The sequence below is a fragment of the Clinocottus analis genome, unplaced genomic scaffold, assembly GCF_023055335.1.
Source record: "Clinocottus analis isolate CAN_PGR_092001 unplaced genomic scaffold, fCliAna1.0.p SCAF_28, whole genome shotgun sequence".
In the NCBI taxonomy this organism is placed as follows: domain Eukaryota; kingdom Metazoa; phylum Chordata; class Actinopteri; order Perciformes; family Cottidae; genus Clinocottus; species Clinocottus analis.
Genome location: NW_027176020.1, coordinates 2,610,858 through 2,635,877, shown reverse-complemented (window position 1 = coordinate 2,635,877; position 25,020 = coordinate 2,610,858). Strand labels below are relative to the sequence as shown.

Sequence of the window (25,020 nt, the reverse complement as noted above, 5' to 3'; positions counted from 1 at the left end):
CATTTGGGTTGCCAGGTTTGATTTTTCCCATGAAATCAGTGTTGTCCGAGGGCGCACTTCAGAATGTTTTATTTGTATTTTAATTCAGCTATGTTTGCACATTTAAAACACCAGTTATCAAACTAACATGTTAATGTAGCAGCTTTATAGACATATACATTTACATTTAATTCATGCTTATCTATACAGCAGATTTACAATTTAAATCAGAATAGGATTTATTACAAAGTTTGATTTTGCCACAACATACATGTAGGCGCAGTAATGTTACAATAGAAATATGGTAAAATATACTAAACCAGTTTGTACAATAGTACTAATCTATACAACACACTTGTTAAATAAAGTTGTACAGTTTTCTTCAGAATGCCATATGAATGAATAATCATTTCTCATTAGGAAATACACTTACTACTTTTATTTGATCATATATACTTGTTTTAAAGTAATGTTATCTGGCGGTTTCCATATTTATCTTTCTATGATGTCTCGATTATTGCAAATCTTTATTGTTTTTATTATTTTAATTGTTTTATTATATGTCTGTTTATTGTTTTGCGAGTTTCACCAAGTCAAATTCCTTGTATGTGCAACGTACTTGCAAAGAAAACGATTCTGTGTGACCGAGAACGTCGCATTAGTCGTGTTCGTTTTTGAGAGCGGGGGATGAGACGATAAATCTGGCAACTGCGGTCTGCCATCTTTGATTGTGCGACAGGCCGCGGCGCGAGCGGGGCCTCACACACACACACACACACTAGGAAAAAACGGTCTGACACGAGATATAACGGGCGTGGATACCAACACGGAACCACGGGACGACCGCGCACCGACTCCCACTGTAACGGCCGAACTAACGAGGACAGACCGGCGGCTTGAAACGGCGCCGGAGACGTAAACGTAAAAAAAGATAAAAGGAAACCAGCAGCCGCGCGTGCGGCAGAGCGTAGCTAACCGTCGTTAGCAGCCGGGCTGGGTGAGCGCAGCTAGCCGAGCTTTTTGTAATCCGCCGGCCCAGACACACGTCCGGGTCCACCACAAACCGGGGCCCCAAAGTCGGATTTCAAGTCGGAAACCAAGCGCACGGACAACCGGAAGGACAAAGAAAAGCACCGGCGTTTGGCAGGTGGGTCCGCGGTCTCCCGCGAGGTGTGGTAAATGTCGGGGGGCAGGTTTTAGCCGCTGTGTTGGTGCGTTAGCTCGATGCTAGCACGCTGCGGCTCACCGAAGCCCCCCTTCACTTGAAGTGATGGCGACCAGTGAGAAACGAAACTATGCTAAACGATGCACGCTTGGCGGCCTGCTCTCCTGACTTGTGTTCCACATGTTTTGCATTTAAAATACAAAACTAATCTACATTAGGTTATATTCTAATGGTTATGTGAGTGTATGTGTGTGTGTGTATAGCTCCAGCACAATGAACGTGTTTCTCAGAAGCCCGGTGTGGTTGAGTTCCGGGCGAACAGGGCCTCTGCTCCCTGCCGGTATATAGTTTGATTCCCGGAGCAGGCTGGCCTGCAGACCTAGCAGCCAGTCTACAGAAACCATACATTATTCTACATTAGTCCGTCATCTCGTACGTGTTTTTGTCTTTTTAGGGGAGGAAGGGGGGGGGTCTCTGACTCTGTCTAAAGGTGCTGCCGCTGAACCGAGATTTATTATCTTTTCCATGATGTGTAGTCTTGTGCACAGAATAGCACCGTGCTTTTCCTTTTTTGGTTTTGATATCTTGCAGATCCAAAAGATGTAGTCTTTTTAATAAAGCACATTTCAGAGCTATGAAAGGTTCTAAATGCTCTTTTTTTGCTGATGCTGAAAACACCTGGTGGGTTACCACTTGGCTTACGTATATATGTTTTTATATGTGCACATGCATACATTGACCAGGATCTAGTTATAGGGAGTCTATTTGCATATATTGATTGCAGTACTTATTATTTGGCAGTGACATGTTCTGATCAATAGATCTAGTATCTTTTTTTTGTGGGATGGGCTCTAGCAATGAGTAAAGAAAACACCAGATGCTATTCATTTCTGTATTGCGATTCTCTTCTCATTGGACCCAACTTAAACTATGGTGGATATCAAAAGTAGTCGCACAGTAGTCCCATGTGTCTATTTTCAAATTGGCATTTCCTAAGCATTTAGCACCTCCAGCATTTCAGTGTCCAATGAATGAAAACGTAGCCATCCTGTCACTTTCTGATGTGCTTCACGAAATTACCATCTCAGTGGTATCGATTGCCCCCCGGTGTTTTGAGAACCACAATAGACTTAAAGTGGCTTCCGATCATCTTTTCACCCCTTGCTTTTTGTGAGAAAAAGTTACATGCAACGAGCCGGATCAAAGTGAATATGAGTTAGTAGATGTTTAATGTGTGCTTATCAGTTTGAGTAATAGATATAGCGAGACATTTTTTATTTATGAGCCAGGACCAGTAGTCCGTATCTTTTTTTAATATTTATATCCACCGCACACGCACATCCTTGTTTTAAAATGGCAACCGTAGTCTTATTGCTGTACCTTTGGCTGGTATTTCTTAGGGCTGATAAGATTGTTTTTATTATTAATAATGCAATATTTAAATGTAACTTAAAGGCCGGAGAACAGTAACAACAGTGTTGACAGAAGCAAAGTACTATATACGCGCAATAATATTTCACTGGAAACTAATCCAAAATGGCAATAGAATAATATTCGAGTGAAGTTCAAGATGAACAGTCTGTTGTTCCTCTAGACTTCCTCGCTCTGATTTACTGCCGGCAGGTACCGCTGGCTTCAGGGAGGAGGGGATGCTTTATCTCAGTCGGCAGATAAGTTTACAAGAACAAACTTAAGCTGCATAGATGAGACTACATTCAGACACATGCGCATGAGATGGCAGACGGTAACATTAGTTGAACAGCTTTATTAATATAGTATTTCACTCGTGCAACACAAACAAATGGAGACGATGAACTGCGAGCCTGCTCCTTCAGCACTCATCATTTAGGCCATCGACATGATTTTTTTTTTTATCATCACGTGACTTAACTGTCACATTAGACGGGTCGGATCCGTGACCCACTTTAAACAAAAGAATTAGGTGCGTTTGAACCGTGCAGGCAAGTCATCTGAGCCGACCCCCGCAGGTTGATTCTGTAATTAGGCTGCATCCTACGGTGCGGAAGAGAGTCGTAATGGGCAATCGGGGCACTTACTTTTTTGAGCGAGACTGTAAGCAACAATCGGGTGTGCCACAGAGAAGAGAATAATGGATTGTAATGGTATCCTGCATTAAAAGTGAACTGCAGTCGATGGTCCACGACCATAACATAACTGACCCTTCACTGAGTCCCGACACTCAAACTCGGACTGGCCGGTCGCAGCGCAGCATCTTCCGGCTCGGGCGAGAGTATGACGACCATCCGGCTCCGCCCCGCCTGCTCTTATGCAGTCTTTTCACACGGTCTTAGATTTCAGGCTGTTTTTTCTGCCTTTTTGAGCTGGGCACACTTGAAAGTTTTGGCCTGGTTAGGTGGAGTAATTCTATACGTTTTCTAAATATACACTTCTCCTGTGGCGCTAACATTAGCAGAGTGCGTTAGCACATCTTCAATTAGCGTTGACCCGATGCTACGCTAGCTACCGACGGTATATTTAATGTATCCGCATGCTCCTTTTGCTTTTCAGTGATTGGAACAGTGAAGAAAGACCTACCTCAGAGGCTTTACGGGAAGGGCGTTCATTATTTTCATCATCTTCTGTATTGATCGCCGTGGAATTGTTGTTCATTTTTACACTGATCTGTAGTTTAAGCTTCCATCTTCATCGTCTTACCTTGTTTTCACTCCTGAATCAGTCTGCAACATGAGTCAGACCTTCTGTCTGCCTTCCTCTGAAATCGCTTTTTTGTTCCCGCCCCTCACAAAAAAGGACAATTTCTATTTAGGGATTGCCTTCAGTTTGTTTTTTGACAGCTTGATTGAGTAACAGTGGGAGGCGGGGCTTAGCGAGGGGTCAATTTGGTGGGCTGGGGGTTTGCAGAGAGGATGTAGAGCTGTTGTGATTTGGGTTTGTTGGTCTCTTATCAGGGTTTTGTCTGTCTGTCCCCTTATTTCATACATCTTTATACACCACATAAGTATCTATTCATCTACTTTGTCCCTTCACTCAACCTTTGCCACATAATTATATACGGTTGTTTGTGAAGGTACAGTATTGATACCTATACCCAAAAGGGGATTCTTAAAAACTCAGATTTGTACGAGTCATGTTTAATATATTTAGTGTGTGTCTTCTGAAATGAACGAGAGTCCCAGACAATCGCCAAGAGCTTCTACTATTTGGCTACAAGACTCTCTGCAGTGATGCAGTTTACTTATAAATGATGAGGTGTGTTGCAGCTACATTCAAAATGTTTTCCCTCCACACCTCATGTCAAACATCACTGCGGCACATGACACATTGTTTACTCGAAGCATTGACTTATAATGATGACTGTGACGGTTTTACTTGTCAATTCCTCACGATTTGTGTTTGCCGACATGTGATTGGTCTTCTCCGTCGAATTCGGAAGCCTGGAAAAAATCTGTTGCAATTAAATCGCTGTACACAAATCAACAAATGTGGGTAGGTGTGTCACAACACTTCAACAGGGTAGTACTTTGTCAGTGTTTTGATCGAACAGACAGAAACTGACTGTCTCTCCTTCAAATTTGACTGTCTTTTCAGACGGCTGGAGATTACTAAAGCCTCAAATGCATCAAAGGATCACCAAATGTTGGAGAAAATACTGCGGAGTGTCTTCATTAGACCTGCGCTGTCCCATTGCTGCTTTACTCATTAGAGGAGGCGCACATAAGCTCCTGCTGTCAGCTCTATGTTCATTAAACGGACACTTGGGACACCTGCTGCAGAGGCACACCAGCTATTTGATGCACAAGTTAACACCAGTGTAAAGACAATACCACATCACTACTTTTAGAGCAAAACATGATTTTTTTATGAATTGGGCTCCAACTAATTGTTTGTTAGTTGACCAAGATTATTAAAAATGTCATGCATAATTGTTTGTACTGCTCAGGTAAACATACTATTTAAAAGTGGTGCTATTGAGTGATTCTTTGTGGAGAAAACCTAGTTTTAGAGGTCTGTAGATCAAATCAACCGACTGATTAGTCGAATAGGAACTACTTGGGTCCAAGACGGCCCCTAACATTTGCATCTCACCGTATTTCTTGCTAAAGAAGAGCCAGGTTGTTTAAAGGACTTTTCCTTTTTTAAGTGGCTGTTCCAAGGCCAAGTTGCAGATAGTGCCTGAGCTCATCAGAGCTGTCACCTCCCCTTCCCCCCAACAGACACACACACACACACACACACACACACACACACACACACACACACACACACACACACACAGGCACTGTTCCACCACTGCTCCGTTAATAATAAATGACCTCTGTGTGACTTGGGAAAGACACTGCGGCCCGAACATGCTGTATCTCTGTCCATGGTGCTGCCCACTCTAATTCACTTTCTGCCCGGTGCTTCACATTGCCCCCCCCCCCCCCCCGCCCCACCCTCCCATACCACAATGAGAATTGGCGTTTTGTCATCGGCGGACCAGATCAGATGGCGTTCAGTCTTATTAGACTGGTGTCGTGGTCTGCACGTCATTCCCCATCTCTCTCTCTTTTCCTTATTTCATCTCTCTAATGTCCAGTACAGTTCATGTTGACTGCCCCAAATACATTGATTTTTGTGTGTGATGTGATTAGTTTGGGCTTGAATCACTTTGAGATTTTCCGTCTTCTAAAAAAAAAGTTGCTGCATCAACTCAGGGAGGAAGAGGAAGTTGGTTGCTTCTGTCTAAACCACTTGTCTCCAGAAGATCAGATGTGCGGCAGTTTTTGTTGCTTTGTAAACTGGCACCAGACTCTAAAGAGCTTCAGAGAAATCACCTTTTTTTCCCCTTCTTGGTCTGTAGGAGGCTGGTTCTGGGGGCGAGGCCAAAGGACCAGACTCAATGAGTTGCCAGCGACATGACAGAGAAGTCAGGGCAAAGCACCAAGGCAAAGGATGGGAAAACAAAGTATGCAACCCTTAGCCTCTTCAACACCTATAAGGGCAAATCTCTGGAAACCCAGAAAACTGCAGGTAAGCCCCCCCCGACTACTAACCCCCTGTGATCAACGCATGCAGTCCAGTTAAACGATGGAATATAATCTTTCATGAAAACCTCCTTTGTCTTACTTGTTCCTTCATCCCCCCCCCCCAGTGGCTGCCAGACATGGGCTCCAAAGTTTGGGCAAAGTTGCTGCCAGCCGGCGCATGCCCCCTCCGGCCAACCTGCCCAGTCTGAAGGCCGAGAACAAGGGAAACGACCCCAACGTTAACATCGTCCCCAAAGACGGTAGCGGCTGGGCGTCTCGACCTGAGGGAGGGGAAGAAAGGTACAGACTCAGCTTTTTTATTATCGCTCTTCTCCAAACGAAGGTGCATGTTCAGCACAACGCAGTAGCTGAACGCTACACTTGTCTTTTTCTTTTAGTGAAACTTTTTTTTTTTGTGTCACTTGATCACGTCTGGATGCATTAACTTGTCAGGTTCGTAAGCGTCGCGATCGGATCCGACTCGCATTGAAATCTGATCGGCCGGACCTCACGCAGAGGTGGCCGGGACTCGCTGGTTGAGTTCAGGTATCGGGGAGGTGTTGACGAAGAATGAGCAATAATTCAATATGACAATTCATCGTCTTTCAATGGAGTCATTAGAGTTATATCTCATGATGCACAATTGCTTAATCTGAGTTGAAAATCTGACTATTTAGTTTGAAAGTTGCGATTAAATAAGAAAAAACTTGTCATGTATACAAACCCTCTAATTTCATTAGACTATACAACTCAGAAATAAAAGCTTTTAAATAACAAAATAACCTCAGAACAATAGTGAAGTTTTTAGGGGGATCTAGATGTGTGGACTCGAGTGTAACCGCAGCCTAAAGATGAAGGAGTCTGCAGTCCATGGGTTTCGTGAGTGTCCTTTTTTATTTAGTATTCGTTCTTTATTTTCTTACCCCACAGGCAACAGGAGACGCCTCCGCCCCCAATCAAACCACCAGTGCCCCCGCCACCAGAGCCAGCTGTTGTGGGCAGCCGCTCCTGGGCCAACAGCAAGCCGACGCAGCCGGAGGGTAACTTTTACTCTTCACTTGGCTCCCGAAAACAACGTCACCTACTCGTCCTTCTTGGCATTTTACTATTTTTTAAAGTTGTGAACGCCGTCCTCTCAAACATTATAGTCCGACCGTTTGGTTTCTACTAAATGTGCTGATGGGCAGGAAGATGTGCCCGACACCCACTGTTCTCGACCACTGGTGGGGCTCGGAGCGCCACGTTGTGGGCCGCGATATTGCCAAATAGTTATATTAAAAAAATAAAATAATGAATTTGGGGTAATTTCCAAATGTAGTTCATTTTATTTCTAAATGTGCTCACTAATTTACATGCCATAAAGAACATAATGAAGCAAACAAAGCATTATTTTAACTAGCAGCTGTTTTTCCACTTGGCTAGCTAACACAAAAATGGATCTTCACCTTTTTGTCATAAATGTTAGACGGGTGATCCTCGTAAGATTACTTTACATTTCTTTAACAATCAAAAGCACACCGACTGAGGATCCAGGCCTCTCGCTGCTTCTCTCAGTCACTGGATTATAGTCAATATCAGCATTTCTGTGCGTTCATATTTGATGTGCTATCGTCCTCCAGGTGCCCCTCGGGTTAGCAGCCATTTCCAACAGGAGTTTCCCAGCTTGCAGGCGGCCGGTGAGGCGGAGAAAGGGGACGAGCAAGAAGAGGAGCCTTATGGACCGGGTCCCAGCCTCAGACCTCAAAGTACGACCGTGCTCGTAACCCGTCACCCAGTGTTCACTGAGGGTTTTGCCTGATGCTCTGGAAGTCGAGTCAAAGTATAATTTATTCCTTCTCTCTCCTCCTGACGCGTTTAGATGTTGGCAGTTGGCGTGAGGGCGGCGGCAGGAATTTGAACACTGCGCCGAGCCCCTCTGAGATGGACAGCAAGGCTCCGGAGGAGGGCGGCGGCGCGGCCCCCGGCGCCTCCACGCCGTCGGGGGAAGCGGAGGACCCCGGACGAAGCGCCACCGCCGACGGTCAGAGGGACGGCAGGGAGAAGCTGCCCCCCTCCGCCGCCGGCGCTCCTCAACCCAAACTTAACGGCGGGCAGCAGCCGCCCGCCGGGGTGCCAACTCACTTCGACCCGGCCTTCAGGAGCATGATGCCACCCTACGTAAGTCTCGTGCTCTGGACGGGCCGCGTCATCTGTTCCTGAGCCCGTGTGATGATTGCGCTCTTCGTCTTTTTGTAGATGTTCAGCGCCTATCCTCAGATGACCAGTGCCCCGGGGCAAGGGAACGTCAGATACCCCGTACCACAAGACGGAGCCAAGTGAGTTCACATCTGCATGTTTATACCCTACACACTTGGGTTAAAGGAAAATAGAAGACAAATGTATTTATTTAAGTGCATCAGTGCACAAATGCAAAAAAATAATTCATAATTATCAAAATAATTGCTTGTTTTAAGGCAAGAAAACAATTTGTATACACATTTGCTTCACGCCAGCTTACGTTTGTTTAACCAATTAACATAAGAAGTCATAAAATCACACGATAGCACACTCGTATCGGTACAGAACCGTGTAGAGAGTTGCGTCAAAACCAGCTGTTAATTTTCTAGACCTAGTGCCATAAACAACCTTTCCTCTGCTTTCCGTCCGTGTTGGATGGTCAGAGGTCCTCGTCCCGTACGACCCCAGCAGGGCCACCCCCAAGCCTGGCTCAAGGACCCAGACCGACCCTCGATCATCAGCGCAAAGGAAATTAAAGAGCTGGACAACTTGGACACCGATACGGACGAGGGCTGGGCAGGTTAGTAGCCAGTCCTGCGACCTTCGGCGTTGGACTAAAACCCAGTAGTTTCACAGCAGTTTGAGTATCCATCGACGCCTCTGTGTCTCCTCTGCACTCCAGGAGCTCAGAACGAGGTCGACTACACCGAGAAACTGAACTTCAGCGACGACGAGGAAGCCGCGAAGGAGAAAAGAGAAAACTGGTAAGTCGTCCTTTTCGCCATGTTTCATTATTTAGCGTCTGTTCGGTGATTTACATCAATGCCATTTATTTTTTACAAAGCGTGACTTTCTTTTGCTTAAGTTTATTCACGAGTGTCTGGCGTGTCACGACTCGTTACCTCGATTAGCATCATCAGCGTGTTTGTTCTGTCATGGGAACATTACTTTGGTGACATACCTGTGACAGTAATAACCAATAGTAATAGTTTCTTTCCACCACATTTTATCTTCCACTTTTGTAATCAATGCGATAATTTTAGGAATGACATTTAGATCATTTAGCCATAATTTAATGGGAAGATGTATTCCTTATTTTTACACAAAGCTTTGCATGCGTAGAAAAGTGCAGAGTGCAGAAGGAAATCTGACAACTTGATACATGGCTGAAGTAAATTTACTAAAACAGGACAAAATGTAATAGACGTCCATGAATTGCAGATGCAACACACTGCGTAATGGAGGATTTTACACGCCAAATGGTCATTGCATGGCAGCGTGTATGAATAGTTTATACATAGTAAAAGGATTCTGAAATGATAGAAATTATCAGGATGTTGTCAGTTGGAATAACCTGTGATGACGTTGCTGAACTGTATCTACGTTATTTTCAGGGAGTGGATGGGAAAGGTGGAGCGTATGCGTCAGGAGGGTGGCGGTAAAATCTTACGGGTCGACGGCGATCCCAGAGCGCCATCGCCTGGCAGCATGGGGCAGTACAATAAGTCAGCTGCCCCACAGGACAACCAGGTAACAGCTGGATATGCATGACACAAGCCCCCTGATCACGTGTGTGCACTGTTGGCTTTACAGCAAGGGGTTGAGTCCGTATCTGTACTAATGCCTCGACTCTCTAGGGGGGCGGTCGTTCCGTCGGTGGCGTAGCCCAACGCGCGGCCAAACCGCAGGCCGCGGCGGCGCCCGGCGCCGACGAGGACCCCGAAGCCTGGCGGCAGAAGCGCAAGAAGCCTCAAGAAGTGTCCGAAGCCGTAGAGCGAGCGCGGCGGCGGAGGGACGAGGAGGAGCGGCGGATGGAAGAGCAGCGGCTCGCCGCTTGCGCCGAAAAACTCAAGCGTTTGAATGAAAAACACCGGCCGGCGAATGAGGTCAAATCTGCCCTTGCTTCGACCGCCAACGACGAAGAGGGAGCGGCCCGAGAGGAAGAGTCCTCGCCTGCTGCTGCTCCTCCTCCCGCATCCAGTCCCGTACCTTCGATCCCAGTCTCGCAATCGCAGACCGCAATCATGGAAGCGCCGCTACCCGAGAGTGAGGACCGGGACGAGGAGAAGACGACGGAGCTGGAACAAGAGAGAGTAGAACCAAGTGTGGAGGTGGTGATGAAGCAGCAGCAGCAGGAAGAGGAAGAGGAGCAGGAGGAGGAGGAAGAAGTGGTCGTGCACATGCCTCGCCCGCCCAGCCCCGTCATCCAGAGACCTGCGGCCGACGCTCCAGAGCCCCACAGCGAGGGCGAGGGCTCGTCTGTCGAGGTCGACCCGCTGACGGAGGAGAACCAGGTGGACGGGACGTCGTTGCCCATCCGAGACTATTTCAACATCGACGACAACAGAGGTGAGCTATCCCTCGGACCGCCGTGCAGCCGCCGCCATTCTGTCGGTCATTGATGCCCATTGTTTTTTTGTTTTTTGTCGTCCTGCAGCGGATGAGCCCCACCTGCCTCCGCCTCACATGGACGCCCCCGGTGGCGAGGAAGTCCCCGCGGCGCTGCCGCAGCTGGAGGGGGAGGCGGCGGCCGCTATGCGTCCCTCCCTCACCTCGGGCTACTCCAAACAGTTTCAAAAGTCTTTACCGCCTCGTTTCCTCCGACAGCAGGTAAGGAAGCCCCGCGTCTGGCTTCTTGAGTTGAAAAAGCTGCGAGGATGCTGTTGTAAGATGAGTGAGTGTGTCAGCGACTAGAGGGCGAGTAAAAAACATTAGGGGGTTGAGGGAAAAAAAACATTAAAGGTTAATTGGATTCTTTTGACGTGGTGAATACCATTTTAAAGCAAATTATCTTAACCTTTCGTTGTCCCTGTTGGGTCTCGTAGGAGCAGATGAAGCAGCAACAATGGCAACAACAGCAGCACCAGAGCGGGGGCTCTGTGTCTCCATCGGGTGGTGGTGGCGGCATTCCAGCTCCACCACAACAACAACAACAACAACAGCAGCAGCAGCACCGCTCCATGTATCAACCCATGGGCCCCCACCACCAGCACATAGCCTCCATGGGGTTCGACCCGCGCTGGCTCATGATGCAATCCTACATGGACCCCCGCATGATGTCGGGACGTCCTCCCATCGACATGTCGACTAACATTCATCCTGGTAGGGGGTTGTGTGCGTGCGACTCGGAGACTGTTTGTGATTTAATGTACCTGACAAGCTGACAGGAAAAAAAGGATCTGAAAATGTTTCGGTTTCAAAATAAGAGCCATCAAATCTTCACGTGGACAGAATTTGTTCACACAAGGCTTTTATTGTGAAATATTTGCCGCCAAGGCCCAATAAAATGAGGGTGTTTTTTATTGTTTTCCCCCTTTTCTGTCTAAATTGGCAATAAATAACATTTATAATGTGACGAAACCATTTTTAAAACGTTTTTTGAAGTCGTTCTGTCGCGTCGTCTGCAGGGAGGATGCCCCCGAAGCAGATTGTGCGCAGGGAGCCCGGCGACAACTCCAGCTCCAGCTCGGACTCCTTCGACCACCTGACCCGACCGATCCGCGACCACGGCCTGCCGTCGGACTCGCGCATGGTGTGGGGCTCGGACCCGTACCCGCAGTCGGAGCCGCTGCCGTCCGTTACTCCTCCGAAAGGACGGGACGATAACAAGGAGCCGAGGTAAAACGCGTGATCGAAAACGTAAGAAAAAAACATTTTCTGCTCACGCCCACACATAATAATAATAACAATTGTGTCTCTACAGGATTGACTCTCCTTTGGATCTGGACAGGGGTCTCCCTTTGTATCCCCAGGACCACACTGCATTGGACTCTCATAAAAGTAACTTCTTCCAGGACCCTGCAGAGTCCCTGTCAGCGTTTACCCAGGGCCCAGAGGACGCGACGGGGCCTCTGGACAGGGTTCCCTCGGCCTTCGATCCGGAGGAGCCGGGCCTGCCCAGCGGGGAAGAGGTGGAAGCTCTCGGTCAGGCCATGCTCCAGAGGAGCGTCTCCCAGGGCTCCAGCCACTCCCTCAAGCTGGACGAGCCCAGGTTCGACGGGCTGTCCCTAGGAGCTAAGTCTCTGGAGCTGCAGGACGCGGCGGAACGGGCCGACGATAAGCCCCAGAACGAACTCTACCCCCAAGCCGCCGCGGTGGCTAGCAACAGGGCGACGCCCCCCGCTGACGGATTACACAAACAGGAGAAGCTGCCGCTGCCAGCCACCAGCAAGCAGAAAGCTGAGCTGCGCTGGGGTGCGAGGTCCGGCGCCGGACGCAGAGAAGGACCAGGCGGAGAGAGACCCCTCCGCCGGTCCGGACCGATAAAGAAGCCCGTCCTGAGGGACATGAAAGAAGAGCGAGAGCAAAGGGAAGAGCGGGAGAAGCGCCACGAGAGAGGAGAGCGAGGGGAACGGCCCAAGAAGGAGCAGTCGTCCAAAGCTCCCTCTGCGGCCGCCGCCGTGTCCGAGGGCGCCCGACCTCCTCAGAGCGAGGGCAAGCGGGAAGCCGCCGAAGCCGAGGAAACACCGACGGGCCACCCGAGAGTCAGAGACTCCCTGCCTTCATCCGGGGTGCCCACCTCTTCCTCCCAGGAGGAGAAGGCGGACAAACCGCCCAGCAACGACAAACACCCGGAGCCCAAACTGCCCTCCAGGAAAGAGTCCAATCTCCCCCCGCGCTCCTACCGGCGGGAGGAGAGGGAGCGGGAACGCGAGCGGGAGAAGGAAATGGACAAGGACAGGGACCGAGAGTGGCCCGTCGACGCGAACTTCAAAGGACGCGGCCGAGGGGAGTATTACGCCCGAGGACGGAGCTACCGGGGGACGTACGGCGGCCGGAGCAGGGGGGGTCGCGGCCGGAGCCGAGCGGAGTTCAATTACCGAGAGCCCCGCTCGCGCTCCGACTTGCCCTCCGTCGGAGGCGCCGCCGCCCTCCGCAACCGGGAGGAAAGCGAAACGCGCAGCGAAAGCTCGGACTTTGAGGTTATTCCCAAACGCAGGCGGCGGCGGGGTTCAGACACGGATTCGGAAAGCGAAGGCGGGAGGGAGTCCGCGAGCGACACCGGACCGTCGGACCGCGAGCCCAGCACCAAGCCGAGCCGTCCGTTGAGGCGAGAGCTCCCGGGGGAGGCCCGGCCGGGGCCGCACAAGCCGGGCTTCGGACCTCCTCACATGGGGGAGAGGGTCGGACCCAGAGGAGGGGACGACGACGGCAGACCCAAGCCGGGATTCCTCCCGAAGGGAGAGCCCTCTCGGCGAGGACGAGGTGGACTGTACAGCCGGCGGGGCGTCGCGAGGGAGCGCGGCGGCCCTCGCCCGGGCCCTCTCTTGAGACGGCCCGGCGCCAGAGAGTCCTCTTCCCAGTGGCCCTCAAAACCCATGGAGACGTTCAGGCCCGAGGACACGGAGTCCACGTCGAGATACGACAACCCCGCGGCCGACCGGCGATACCCGAGGTCCGACGGCAGGAGATTCGGAGACATGGCGCCCCAGAGCAGCAGAGAGAGGCCTCGTCGGTCCAGACCGGCGCGGCCCCCGAGGCAAGATAAACCCCCGCGCTTTAGGCGCTTGAAGGAGCGCGAGGCCGCCGTGTTAGCGAGCGGAGAAACGGCCCCGAGTCCCCCCGTGCCTCTACTCCCGTCGCCCGCCGCCATCTCCAACTCCGCCGCCATCTCTCTCTCTCCGAGCCGGTCTCGAGCTCCTGGAACGCCTCTATCGGCGCCCGCTGAAGCGGCGGCCGCTATGTCGGCGACCGACCCGTCCTCTCCTTCGGAAGCGGCGTTGCCCGACGGCGGCGGCAGCCCCACGGCCGCCGCCGCCGCCGGCACAAAGTCCCCCGACTTGTCCAACCAGAACTCTTCGGATCAGGCCAACGAGGAGTGGGAGACGGCGTCAGAGAGCAGCGACTTCAACGAAAGGAGGGAGCGGGACGAGAGGAAAGGGGCGCTGGAGGCGGCCAACGAAGCGGCCGCCGCCAACGCCCAGATCTCCGCGGCCCCCCAGGGCTCTCAGACCCCGAATAAAAGCCCCGCCGACGGAGGGGCGACTCCGAGACGCGACGGGAATCCCGCCGCCAAGAGGAGCTTCTCGAGCCAGAGGCCCGTGGAGAGACAGAATCGCAGAGGCAACAACGGCGCCAAACCGAGCCGGGGATACGCCGGAGGCAAGGGGGAGAGGAGGGGAGGGGCCAAGCCCGGTCGCAAAGGGTGAGTTTGGAACAATCGGGCTTTTGTGTGTCGTCGGGCATTTACTTCGTCTGCTTGCGTTAACACTTGACACAATGAAGCTGCCTCAATGAGCAGCGTGCAGTAGAATAACACTGGAGGTTTATTCACACACAATAAAACCTTTTGTGTGGCTAATTAATTAGTTGCCGGGCAGGAACTCCTGCCGGGTATCCGGGTTGACTTCACTTGGTTAAATTACTCGGGTGTGCTGTAATTGGCCATCAAAGAGTTTTGGGTTAAAATGTGTGCCGGTATTTTTAGATTGTGGTTTTAATCGTACCTCGGCAGCGGCGTTTGTGAACATTTTCTTCCTTCATCTAACCGTATCAACGCTCGAGCCGCCTCGTAGCTTCTTTGTCGTCTTATGAAATGTGAAAATTGCTGTTTCAGGCTCTTCCATCACTACAGTGTCTCTCTTTTTGGGCCTGATTTATTCCTTCTGTCCCTAACCAATGCGTCTATCGTACAAACAGCCCCGCGGCCCAGCAGAACTCAGAAGGTGGACCTCAAACGGCGGGCGCAGCGTCCCAGAGAACCACGAAAGACCAGGCCGGTCGTCGCAAAGATGAGGCCAAGCAGGCCGCTAAGAAGCCCAAAGAGAACGCTCTCTCTCAGTTCGATCTCAACAATTACGCCAGTAAGTGACAACGGCAACTCTGCGCTTTTCAGGAAACCTACGCTCGGCTCTAGCCGCCCCTAAACTCGAATGTAAATGTCTCGATCGTCCCCGCAGGCGTTGTGATCATCGACGACCACCCGGAGGTCACCACCACCGAGGACTCGCAGTCCAACCCCAACGACGACGGCTTCACGGAGGTCGTCTCCCGCAAGCAGCAGAAACGCCTGCAGGACGAAGAGAAGCGGAAAAAGGAAGAGCAGACGCCGCAGGTAAGACGGCTGCTTTAGATAATGACCCGTGTATTTTACATCAGGGTCATAAGGTCATGGAAAAGTCATCTATATAAATGTTTATTCTTTTAATCAAACTATTGTCTCATTCATTTGAGTCATTTAAGGTTTACTGTATGCTTTGAATCCTCATTGTTAGTTTAAATACGACATTTTATCACTTTTTACTGTTTATACACACATTTCACACAATGTTTGCTCATGGACATTTGGTTTAAAGGCGTGTAGATTTGGTTTAAAGGCGTGTAGATTTGGTTTAAAGGCGTGTAGATTTGGTTTAAAGGCGTGTAGATTTGGTTTAAAGGCGTGTAGATTTGGTTTAAAGGCGTGTAGATTTGGTTTAAAGGCGTGTAGATTTGGTTTAAAGGCGAGGAGATTTGGTTTAAAGGCGAGGAGATTTGGTTTAAAGGCGAGGAGATTTGGTTTAAAGGCGAGGAGATTTGGTTTAAAGGCGAGGAGATTTGGGTTAAAGGCGAGGAGATTTGGGTTAAAGGCGAGGAGATTTGGGTTAAAGGCGAGGAGATTTGGGTTAAAGGCGAGGAGATTTGGTTATAAGGCGAGGAGATTTGGTTATAAGGCGAGGAGATTTGGTTTAAAGGCGAGGAGATTGGTATGAACCCTGTCTTATGTCTTTAACGTACTTAATCTGCTCCTCCAGAACTGGAGTAAAAAAGGCTCTGGTGAGAAGGGCAGAGGAGGCGGAGGAAAGCTGCCACCAAGATTTGCTAAAAAGCAGTCCTCACAGCAACAGTCCTCTCAGCCTCCTGTAGCCCCGCCCCCTCAGGCGCAGCCGCCACCCCTCCTCTCCGCTCCCCAGCACCCTCACCTCGCCCCCTCTCAGCCCGCCGCCTCCCCCCAGACTCTGGAAGGAACCACGGCTCCTCTGTCCTCCGTCCCCGCCTCCTCCACCTCCGTCTCCGCCGCCGCCGCCGTGGACTTCACCTCCAAGAGTCTGCTGCCGGCGCCCGCACAGACGCACAGCACCCTGGGTACAGAACTGTGGGAGAACAAGGTGGCGGGCTCCACCGTCCTTCCCGACGTCAAGAAGCGTGAGTGGATGGAGTCCATTTTGAATTTGTTTTTGGTTCCTCAAGTTCATCAGCGCCTGTCTGAAGTGTTTGTTGTGTTTATTTCCAGTCGGGCCCATCAGCCCTCCACAGCCGCCTTCCGTGAGCGCCTGGAACAAACCTCTTACCTCCTTCACCGGCACCGCGCCCGAGGTACGTTCAAGGCTCTCTCCTTTATGTTCGAGGCTCTCTCCTTTATGTTCGAGGCTCTCTCCTTTTATGTTCAAGGCTCTCTCCTTTTATGTTCGAGGCTCTCTCCTTTAGGTTCGAGGCTCTCTCCTTTTAGGTTCGAGGCTCTCTCCTTTTAGGTTCGAGGCTCTCTCCTTTTATGTTCGAGGCTCTCTCCTTTTACGTTCGAGGCTCTCTCCTTTATGTTCGAGGCTCTCTCCTTTTACGTTCGAGGCTCTCTCCTTTATGTTCGAGGCTCTCTCCTTTAGGTTCGAGGCTCTCTCCTTTACGTTCGAGGCTCTCTCCTTTAGGTTCGAGGCTCTCTCCTTTAGGTTCGAGGCTCTCTCCTTTTACGTTCGAGGCTCTCTCCTTTTACGTTCGAGGCTCTCCTTTTTTTTGCTCGGCGTACGATCCCTTTTCACCTCGATGACGAACCTTCTCCTGTGTCCCCCGTCAGGGCGCGAAGCCGGGATCGGAGTGCGGCGGGGAATTGACGATAGACAGCATTCAGTTCGGAGCGCCGTCGTCCGCAGGCAGCACCGACAGCGACGGAGCGCCCGCGCTGCTGGAAACCGTCTCCGAAAACAAGCTGCCCGCGCCCAAAGAACAGAGACAGAAACAACCTCGAGCCGGCCCGATCAAAACGCAGAAGGTAAAGTCGCTCGGCCGCTGGGGAGGAAAACGCAACGACGCTCGTTTTTTAAAGTATTTAATCCGTCCGTCCTTCTCGTCCAGCTTCCCGAAATGGAGCCGGTGGAAACCAAGGAGTACAAGCCCGGTCCCATCGGCAAAGAGCGCTCTTTGAAGAACCGCAAGGCCAAAGACGCTCGCGGGGGAGGCGAGGCCGACGGGATGGAGGGAGGAGTCCCCGGAGGAGTCGCCAGCAGAGCCACGGACTCCAGTCCGCCCATCTGCGACGCCACCGTACCAGAGCTGGGAGGAGACATCGAGGGCATGATCACGGTGCCCTCGGCGGAGTACAACATCAACTCTAAGGTACGTCGGATCCACGAGGGAGCGCTTTGCCATAGTGGTATTCACTGGAAACGTCATGTGATGTAGAATCATCCAGCTCCCTGGCGAGCATTTCATAAACAAGTTCAGCTCAAAAAGAGACATTCAAATGGTTTGAATCGACAAATATTTACAATTACTTTCAGTTTGACTGCCTGACATTAATTCTTTAGGCTGTTCATACACTGAACCCTGTGCAGAGAGCACTTTAAAGTAGTATTTCCACAATGTACCTGAACACTGAAGTATCGTGTGTGTGTGTGTGTGTGTGTCTTTCCCTCTCAGGAGTTGGTCACAGACTACACCACGCCCTCCTCCTCACTGGCTGACAGCGTTCCCACAGGAGTGAACAAAATAGAAGAGAGTTTGGTGGCGAATGTGAGTTCACGTCCTGTTTTTGTTTTTGTGAAATGTGAAGAGATTCTGTGCCATAATAACGATGCTCGAATCCTAAAACGTTGTGTTTTTCTTAATGCACTTCAGGTGGCGCTTCCTCACTCGTTGCCTCTTCCTCGACGAGAGACGCTGCAGCAGAGCTCCAGCCTCAGCACCGTCTCGCCTGCTACTGTTGACCTCACACTAAAGGTACGGAGAGCGATGGAGAGAGAGTAAACTTGTCTTGAGCGAGCTGTAGCGTGACCGACGCGCTCACTTTCGTCCGCCTCCTCCTCCTCAGATGGAATCGGCTCGCAAGGCGTGGGAGAACTCCCCGATCCTGGAGAAGAGCGCTCCGGTCACGTCCTCTTCCTCCCCCATCACCGCCTGCGTGTCCTCGTACTCCACCTTCTCCTCCACCTCCATGCCGCAGATCCCCGTGGCGTCCGTGACCCCCAGCACCTCCCTGACAGGTAACATGACTCCACGTTTGAAGAGGGGTGTTGTATGAAGTTCTCATGTTTTCAGAAGGAGAGTACAAAGCATTGTGCTGCTGTGGATGTATTTTAAACACCTAATATTCCTTTTTTTTTTAATGAAAGCTAATATTAAGAATATTTTCACCGCTTTACCTCACTGACAGATGACTGAAACGGTTCTCTACGCTCTCTTTTAAAGGCACCAGAGTTCATTGGAGAAAAGTTATTGTATCTGCTGGAACATGGCCGTTTGCGTCCGCCTCCATCGGTTAATTTGTTTGTGTGACTTTGGTGTTTAAAGGGTTATTTTCAGCTTCACCAAAGACGCACAATAACACAAACTGACTAAGCAATCGAGGAAATTCTAGTTGTCTGCTAGCGAAACATTCTGTTCTTTTCAGGAGTCTTTGTAGAGAGTTTAGGTACCGTCTTCTGTGCCGCTACTCCCGTCTGTTTTCTCCAAACCGCTGACCGCCATCTCCCTCTGAGCGATACTCCAGCTATAGATCAGTATCTCACGCAACCGCACAAACTATCCCCCACTCTTCCTGCAGGTGCCGGCACCTACACGACGTCGTCCCTCAGCACCAAGACCACCACGGCCTCGGACCCCCCCAACATCTGCAAGGTGAAGCCCCAGCAGCTGCAGGGCGGCAGCCTGTCGTCCAGCAGCAGCAGCAGCAGCAGCAGCTTCTCTCAGCTGGGCTGCGTGCCGACCCTCCTGCCGCAGCAGCAGCAGACCCCGCAGGTGTACGTCTCTCAGTCTGCAGCAGGTGAGGAGACGCGTGGGCGCCGAATATGACGTCTGCCACGTCGTCCACCCGTCAGACGCTTGTTGTGTGTTCTTTAAGATGAAAGAACTAATGTAGAAACCTGTGTGTTGAGGTTCTGCAGCTCAGATTCCAGCCTTCTACATGGACACCAGCCACCTCTTCAGCACCCCGCACCCTCGCTTGGCGCCTCCCTCCCTGGCGCAGCAGCAGGGCTTCCAGCCCGGCATCTCACAGGTAGGAATGTTTCCTGCGAAAACATTCTGCCGCAGTGGTATTTTTTAAATCGTTTGAGGTAAAACTACCCGTGTCTCTTCCCCAGCCGACAGCGGTGCAGCAGATTCCCATCCCCATCTACGCGCCGCTGCAAGGTCAGCATCAGCACCAACAGCATCAGCACCAACACCAACACCAACATCAGCACCAACATCAGCACCAACACCAACATCAACACCAGGCTCAGCTCGGACTCGGCTCCGGTCCCCCCGTCTCGCAGCAGCAGGACCTGTTCAGCTCCTCGCTGCAGCCTTACAGGTAACTCCGCCAACGCCGCGACCTTCGTATTTCTGTCCTCCCAAGCGCCGGCGGAGCCGCCCAGCGTGCCGCCGCTGTTCTCTCATCCCCCTCCGCCCTCTGCTCCGTCCGCCAGGTCCCAGCAGCAGGCGTTCATGCAGAGCAGCCTGTCGCAGCCCTCCATGATGCTGTCGGGGCCGTCGCTGCACAGCTACGCCGGCGTGCAGGCGCCCGAGCTCGGCAAGCCCCAGTCCAGTCTGGCCTACCAGCAGGCCTCCTCCGCCCAGCACATCCCCATCCTGTTTGAGCCGCAGCTCAACCAGCCCTCCGGCATGGGAGCCTCCCAGCTCATTGACACGCACCTGCTGCAGGTAACCAGTCTGCACAAAGGAACTGTTCCACTCAGCCTCATGGTATTGACCCACGCCTTACTGACATTTTCTATTTATAATCCTCGTGGTTTTTGTTCCGTCTGACAGATCTGCGTCTTTTTTGTTGTTTCCTTTTTCTCTCAGGCCCGACAGGGGATGAGTCAGCATTCAAACATGTACTCGGGGCAGGTGCAACAACACGGCCAGAGCAGCTACTACAGCAACACGCAGTCGCCCAGCTCTGCAATGCAACAGGTAACCTGCACGCCACCAAAAAAACCCCAAATTGGTTTGATCTCCGGCGGCGTGAAGCTGCACGATGATGAATTTGTGACTGCGTGATTTGACCGTTTGTGTCTTACTCTCCCTCCCCAGATGACGGTCCCGATGCCCAGCTCCCAGCTGTCCATGCAGAACTTCGGCTCGGGTGGAGGCCAGCCCCTCCTGGCGCTGCCTCCCACGCCCCCGCAGGCCCAGCCCCCCAACCTCAGCCGACAGCCCCCGGTGTCGCAGCCCTACCGAGGCCTCATGGGGCCCAACCACAGCATGATGCAGCCGCCCACCAGCAAGGTACTGCGGCGCTGCTGCGCTCCACCACAAACTTTGAATGCATGTGGTGTTTAACCAGAGAGGGTCGTGGGAGACACACCTGCTCTAGTAAAAGCTCCAAAACAGATAGTGAGACATGAAATGGGCATTTCCATGACTTTCAATCACATTTCCATGACTTTCAATCACATTTCCACGACTTTTAACCCCATTTCCACGACTTTTAACCCCATTTCCACGACTTTTAACCCCATTTCCACGACTTTTAACCCCATTTCCACGACTTTTAACCCCATTTCCACGACTTTCAACCACATTTCCATGACTTTCAACCACATTTCCATGACTTTTAACCACATTTCCATGGGCAAACATTTTGAAATCTTGGTGTAAAAAGTGATAAAATGTAGTATTTAAACTAACAATGAGGATTCAAAGCATACAGTAAACCTTAAATGACCCAAATGAATGAGAGACAATAGTTTGATTGAAAGAATAAACATTCATATAGATGCCAGTATAGATGCCTGCTGATATTTTGAGCCTCTTTCTTTTAAATGTAAATGAACGTCATGAACACATGAATCTAACACATTTACAGGACTTTTACAACACTTTTGAGATGTCCTCCAGGCCTTGAAATAACCATGAGTTTTCCATGATAGCAACCCTGTAATGTGCTTGAAAGTCATGGAAATTTAGTGAAAAGTCATGGAAATCCATTAATACATGTGTGTGTGTTGCAGATGGACATGGACATGAAGCTCTTTGGCGGTGGGATGGACGTGAAGCCCGGAACGCCTCCTATCGGCGCCAGGAGCACCACGCCCACCTCCAGCCACTACAGGTACCGCCCGCTGCCTCCAGAGCGTCGCTGCTTTCGTTAGCGATGTTGCGTCAGAGTTTGTTGAGCCCCGTCGCGTGTCATTCACACACACACACACACACACACACACACACACACACACACACACACACACACACACACACACACACACACCAATGCATGGCTTTCCTCCCTGCAGAGCCAGCTCCACGTCTCCCAGTAACCAGTCCAGTAAGATCAACAGCATGCTCTACCAGAAGCAGTTCCAGGCCGGCTCGGCCGGCATGAGGATGGCGCAGCACTTCCCCGGCCAGTTCAACCCACAGGTAGGTTACCTGCGCCTGTGTGCAGCGTTTAAACCGTGCACACGTGGATATGGCGTGACAGGTTTCTTCCTCGTTTCTTCAGATTCTGTCTCAGCCCAACATCGTCTCCCCGCTGGTTCGGCCTCCTCACGTCAACTCGTTTACCGGAGGGATCCAGCGCTCTCCCATGGGGCCCCCGATGTCCTCCAACGTGGGCGGCGGCGGCGGCGGCCTCATGCCCCACCCGCATTCCCACCCCCACCCGCATTCCCACCCTCGACCTCAGCACCCACAGCACAGCCAGCACCCGCCGCCCCGAGGACCCCCCGTCCCCTCGCTGGCCCCCAGAGGCCCGCAGGGGGGGATGAAGGCGGAGCAGGACCTGAAGGTGTGTCCCTCGTTTATCTGCTGAGTCTGCACTTTACTTGAAAAAATATATATTCCTTCAGCGTGTATGGAAGCCCACTTCCACACAAAAAAGAAGTCATAATTATGAGATAAAAAGTCATAATTATGAGTCGTTATTTCCATTTACGCTTATTATCTCATACTAATGACTTTTTTTATATCACAATTATGACTTTTTATCTCATAATTTTGACTTTTTATCTCAGAATTGTGACTTTTTATCTCACAATATTGACTTTATGTCATAATTATGACTTTTTATCTCATATTTATGACTTTTTATTCCATAATTTTGACTTTTTATCTCATATTTAGGACGTTTCATCTCATAATGACTTTATCTCATACTTATGAGTTAAATGCAGTTAAATGATATTAAATGACATTTTTCTTTGGTTACTTGTTTTTGAGTATTTACTGAAGTCAAATCAAAGCTCCTGCAATGAAAGGTCGGGTCTGCTGGCGGTGCAGCTGTTGTGACCTCCGCCTCGTCTCCGTCTCTCAGTGTGAACGTCTGTACTTGGTTCCCTCTGCAGGCGAAGCAGCGGGCCGAGGTGCTGCAGGCGACCCACAAGTTCTTCTCGGAGCAGCAGCAGCTGAAGGCGGCGCCGCACCCGCAAGTCGGCAAAGCGTCGCGTCTCGACCCGGCGGGGAAACCTCCGCCGCCGCCGCCGCTGCTGCTGCTGGAGGGCTCCGCCCCCAACCACCAGGGCCTGGGCGAGCGCCAGGACCCCGACGGCAAACCCCCCATCGTCCTCTCCGCGGCCAAGCCCGTCCGGACTGGCCCCATAAAACCACAGGCCATCAAACCAGAAGAGGGCAAGTAGATAAATGAATAAAGAAGAAGAAGAGCGGCCGGGAAAAACCTTCAAATGACAATATGAGAAAAAGATGGAAGAGAGAGAGAGAGGATCCAGCCCGTCGCTCAAGTCACCGCCTCATATCACGGACGACGTGGGGAGGGAGGAAGGGGGGACGAGTCCTTCCTCCTCCTCCTCCTCTCCTCCCCGAGCTCGTCCCACTCGTAGGCGGCGGCGCTTTGAGTTGGATTCTTCCATCATGTTTAGAAGCCGAGTGAAGCGGCGGCACAAGTTGTTCCATAGAAATCTACTCAGACGGTAGAGAGAGGGAGAGAGGGGGAGAGAGAGAGAGAGAGGGGGATCTGAACATGAGATTTGCTGCTGAGTTTGCCATTTTTACTTTATTTTTTATTTCATTTCTTTTGCCCAAACATGATCACTCGTATTATAGGAGGAAGATGTTTGTTTTTGTTAAACGAAAGAACCCGTTTTGTTCGTGTAGTCGACACAATCTTCAAGGAGACGTCATTTTTTAGCAAAGCACACTTTTTCTTTTTTCTTTTTGTTGTTGTCCGATATCCCGCCGTGAACCAATCTCTCATCTCGTCCACACACACACACAGACAACACACACAGACAACACACACAGACAACACACAGACACACACACACACACACACACACACACGAGACAAAATCCGAAAGTTCTCGTCTTTTTTTCTTTGTTTTTTCTGTTTTTTTTACCAGGATGGAAATGTGAAAAAAAAAAATAATTACAGCAGTTGATTGAAATGAATGATTTTTGATTTATCGATTAGTCTGCCCGTGAGCCTTTCGCTCCTGCCTTCTGCTCTCATCTCCTTGCCTGAGAATCACTGATGCGTTGGTGTGTGTGGTTTGTGTGTGTGCGTGTGTGTTCGGGGCGAAAAGCTCGTAGCTGGACTTCCTGTTTATTTAGCCAAAGGTTAAAGCAACGCAGAGAAGACGTCACAGCCTTTTTTTTTCGGGAGGGCGGGGGGGATTTTAGGAGTTTTGAATGGACGTTACAGGATCACTACATGCAGCTACGGCCACACACCCATTTCACTGCTTCCTTGCCGTCACACACACACACACACGCGCACCTACACACACACACGTCACTGTAAAGCACCCAGACCTGCTGCTATTGATGATTTCAGTGCCCTTAGCTCGAGTGTAGCTGCAGGATAGGGCTGTTTTAGAAGAAAAGAAACGGTGAGGAGGTCGAAACGGTAGAAAACTCAAGTGTGTGTGTCTGCGTGTGCGTGTGTGTGCGTGTGTGTGTGTCGACCCTCACGAGGACGAACAAGGAGAAGAATAAAAATTTAAAAAAAGACGAAAAGCCTCAAGTTCAGAAGCGTTTTAAGCAGAAGGACACTTATTGTTTCGTCGTCTTTGCCGACGGGAGCGATCAGCGCTGTTTTCTGTCTCCGCCTCACCGCTCTGCTTTCATCTCGGGGGGGTTGGAGGAGACGAGGGGCCCTTCAGAAATGTACAGTAGTGAGCACCCTGGGGTGGGGAGGGCGTCCTCCTCACCTCCACCCGAGCCGGGGAGGGAGGGGAGGGTGGGGGAGAGAGTCCTCGCTTTGGAGGACGGAAGAGGGAGGGAGGGTGATGAGTTCTTTTTTTATTTCCTTTTTTTTGTTTGTTTTGTTGAACTTGTACAGGGGTTTCATCGCTGTATTAAAATATGTACGGTCTTATTTACATTCTCTTGGTTTGGTTACAGAAACTAATAAAATAATATACTGTTGATGTTTTTGCTTTGTGCTTAAATTGATTTAAATGTTTTCTTTTATTTTAAATTAAAGATCTCACCACTAGGTGTCACTGCAACACCAGAGAAAAATCCAATGATGTAAGACTTGGGTACCACATTCAAATAAAGCCTCTTTTTTTATCATATATTAAGGTAACAAATGTATGT

The 25,020-nt window shown here is 50.7% G+C and overlaps 1 protein-coding gene across 1 annotated transcript; it reads left to right on the top strand.

Moving 5' to 3' along the window:
• The first annotated feature begins 711 nt into the window (after positions 1-711).
• Positions 712-24,846, top strand: prrc2c (proline-rich coiled-coil 2C). The gene is made up of 34 exons (XM_068592834.1): positions 712-1,126; positions 5,970-6,139; positions 6,261-6,435; positions 7,066-7,175; positions 7,755-7,880; positions 7,994-8,292; positions 8,371-8,450; positions 8,796-8,932; positions 9,035-9,116; positions 9,747-9,882; positions 9,990-10,701; positions 10,790-10,962; positions 11,178-11,454; positions 11,760-11,970; positions 12,056-14,497; positions 14,992-15,155; positions 15,252-15,406; positions 16,086-16,476; positions 16,565-16,647; positions 17,120-17,314; positions 17,398-17,658; positions 17,962-18,054; positions 18,160-18,261; positions 18,353-18,524; positions 19,085-19,303; positions 19,425-19,537; positions 19,623-19,834; positions 19,950-20,184; positions 20,329-20,439; positions 20,560-20,754; positions 21,480-21,580; positions 21,759-21,885; positions 21,968-22,252; positions 22,809-24,846. The coding sequence occupies exons 2-34, from the start codon at positions 6,025-6,027 to the stop codon at positions 23,097-23,099; spliced, it is 8,580 nt and encodes a 2,859-aa protein (XP_068448935.1). The 5' UTR covers positions 712-1,126; positions 5,970-6,024; the 3' UTR covers positions 23,100-24,846.
• Positions 24,847-25,020: the final 174 nt, after the last annotated feature.

Excerpts from the sequence above, each read along its gene's own strand:
- prrc2c (XM_068592834.1), top strand. The coding sequence starts at position 6,025 with ATGACAGAGAAGTCAGGGCAAAGCACCAAGGCAAAGGATGGGAAAACA. Across the intron at positions 8,293-8,370 it reads GGAGCATGATGCCACCCTAC|ATGTTCAGCGCCTATCCTCA; the intron begins GTAAGTCTCGTG and ends GTCTTTTTGTAG. Across the intron at positions 15,156-15,251 it reads CGATCTCAACAATTACGCCA|GCGTTGTGATCATCGACGAC; the intron begins GTAAGTGACAAC and ends TCGTCCCCGCAG.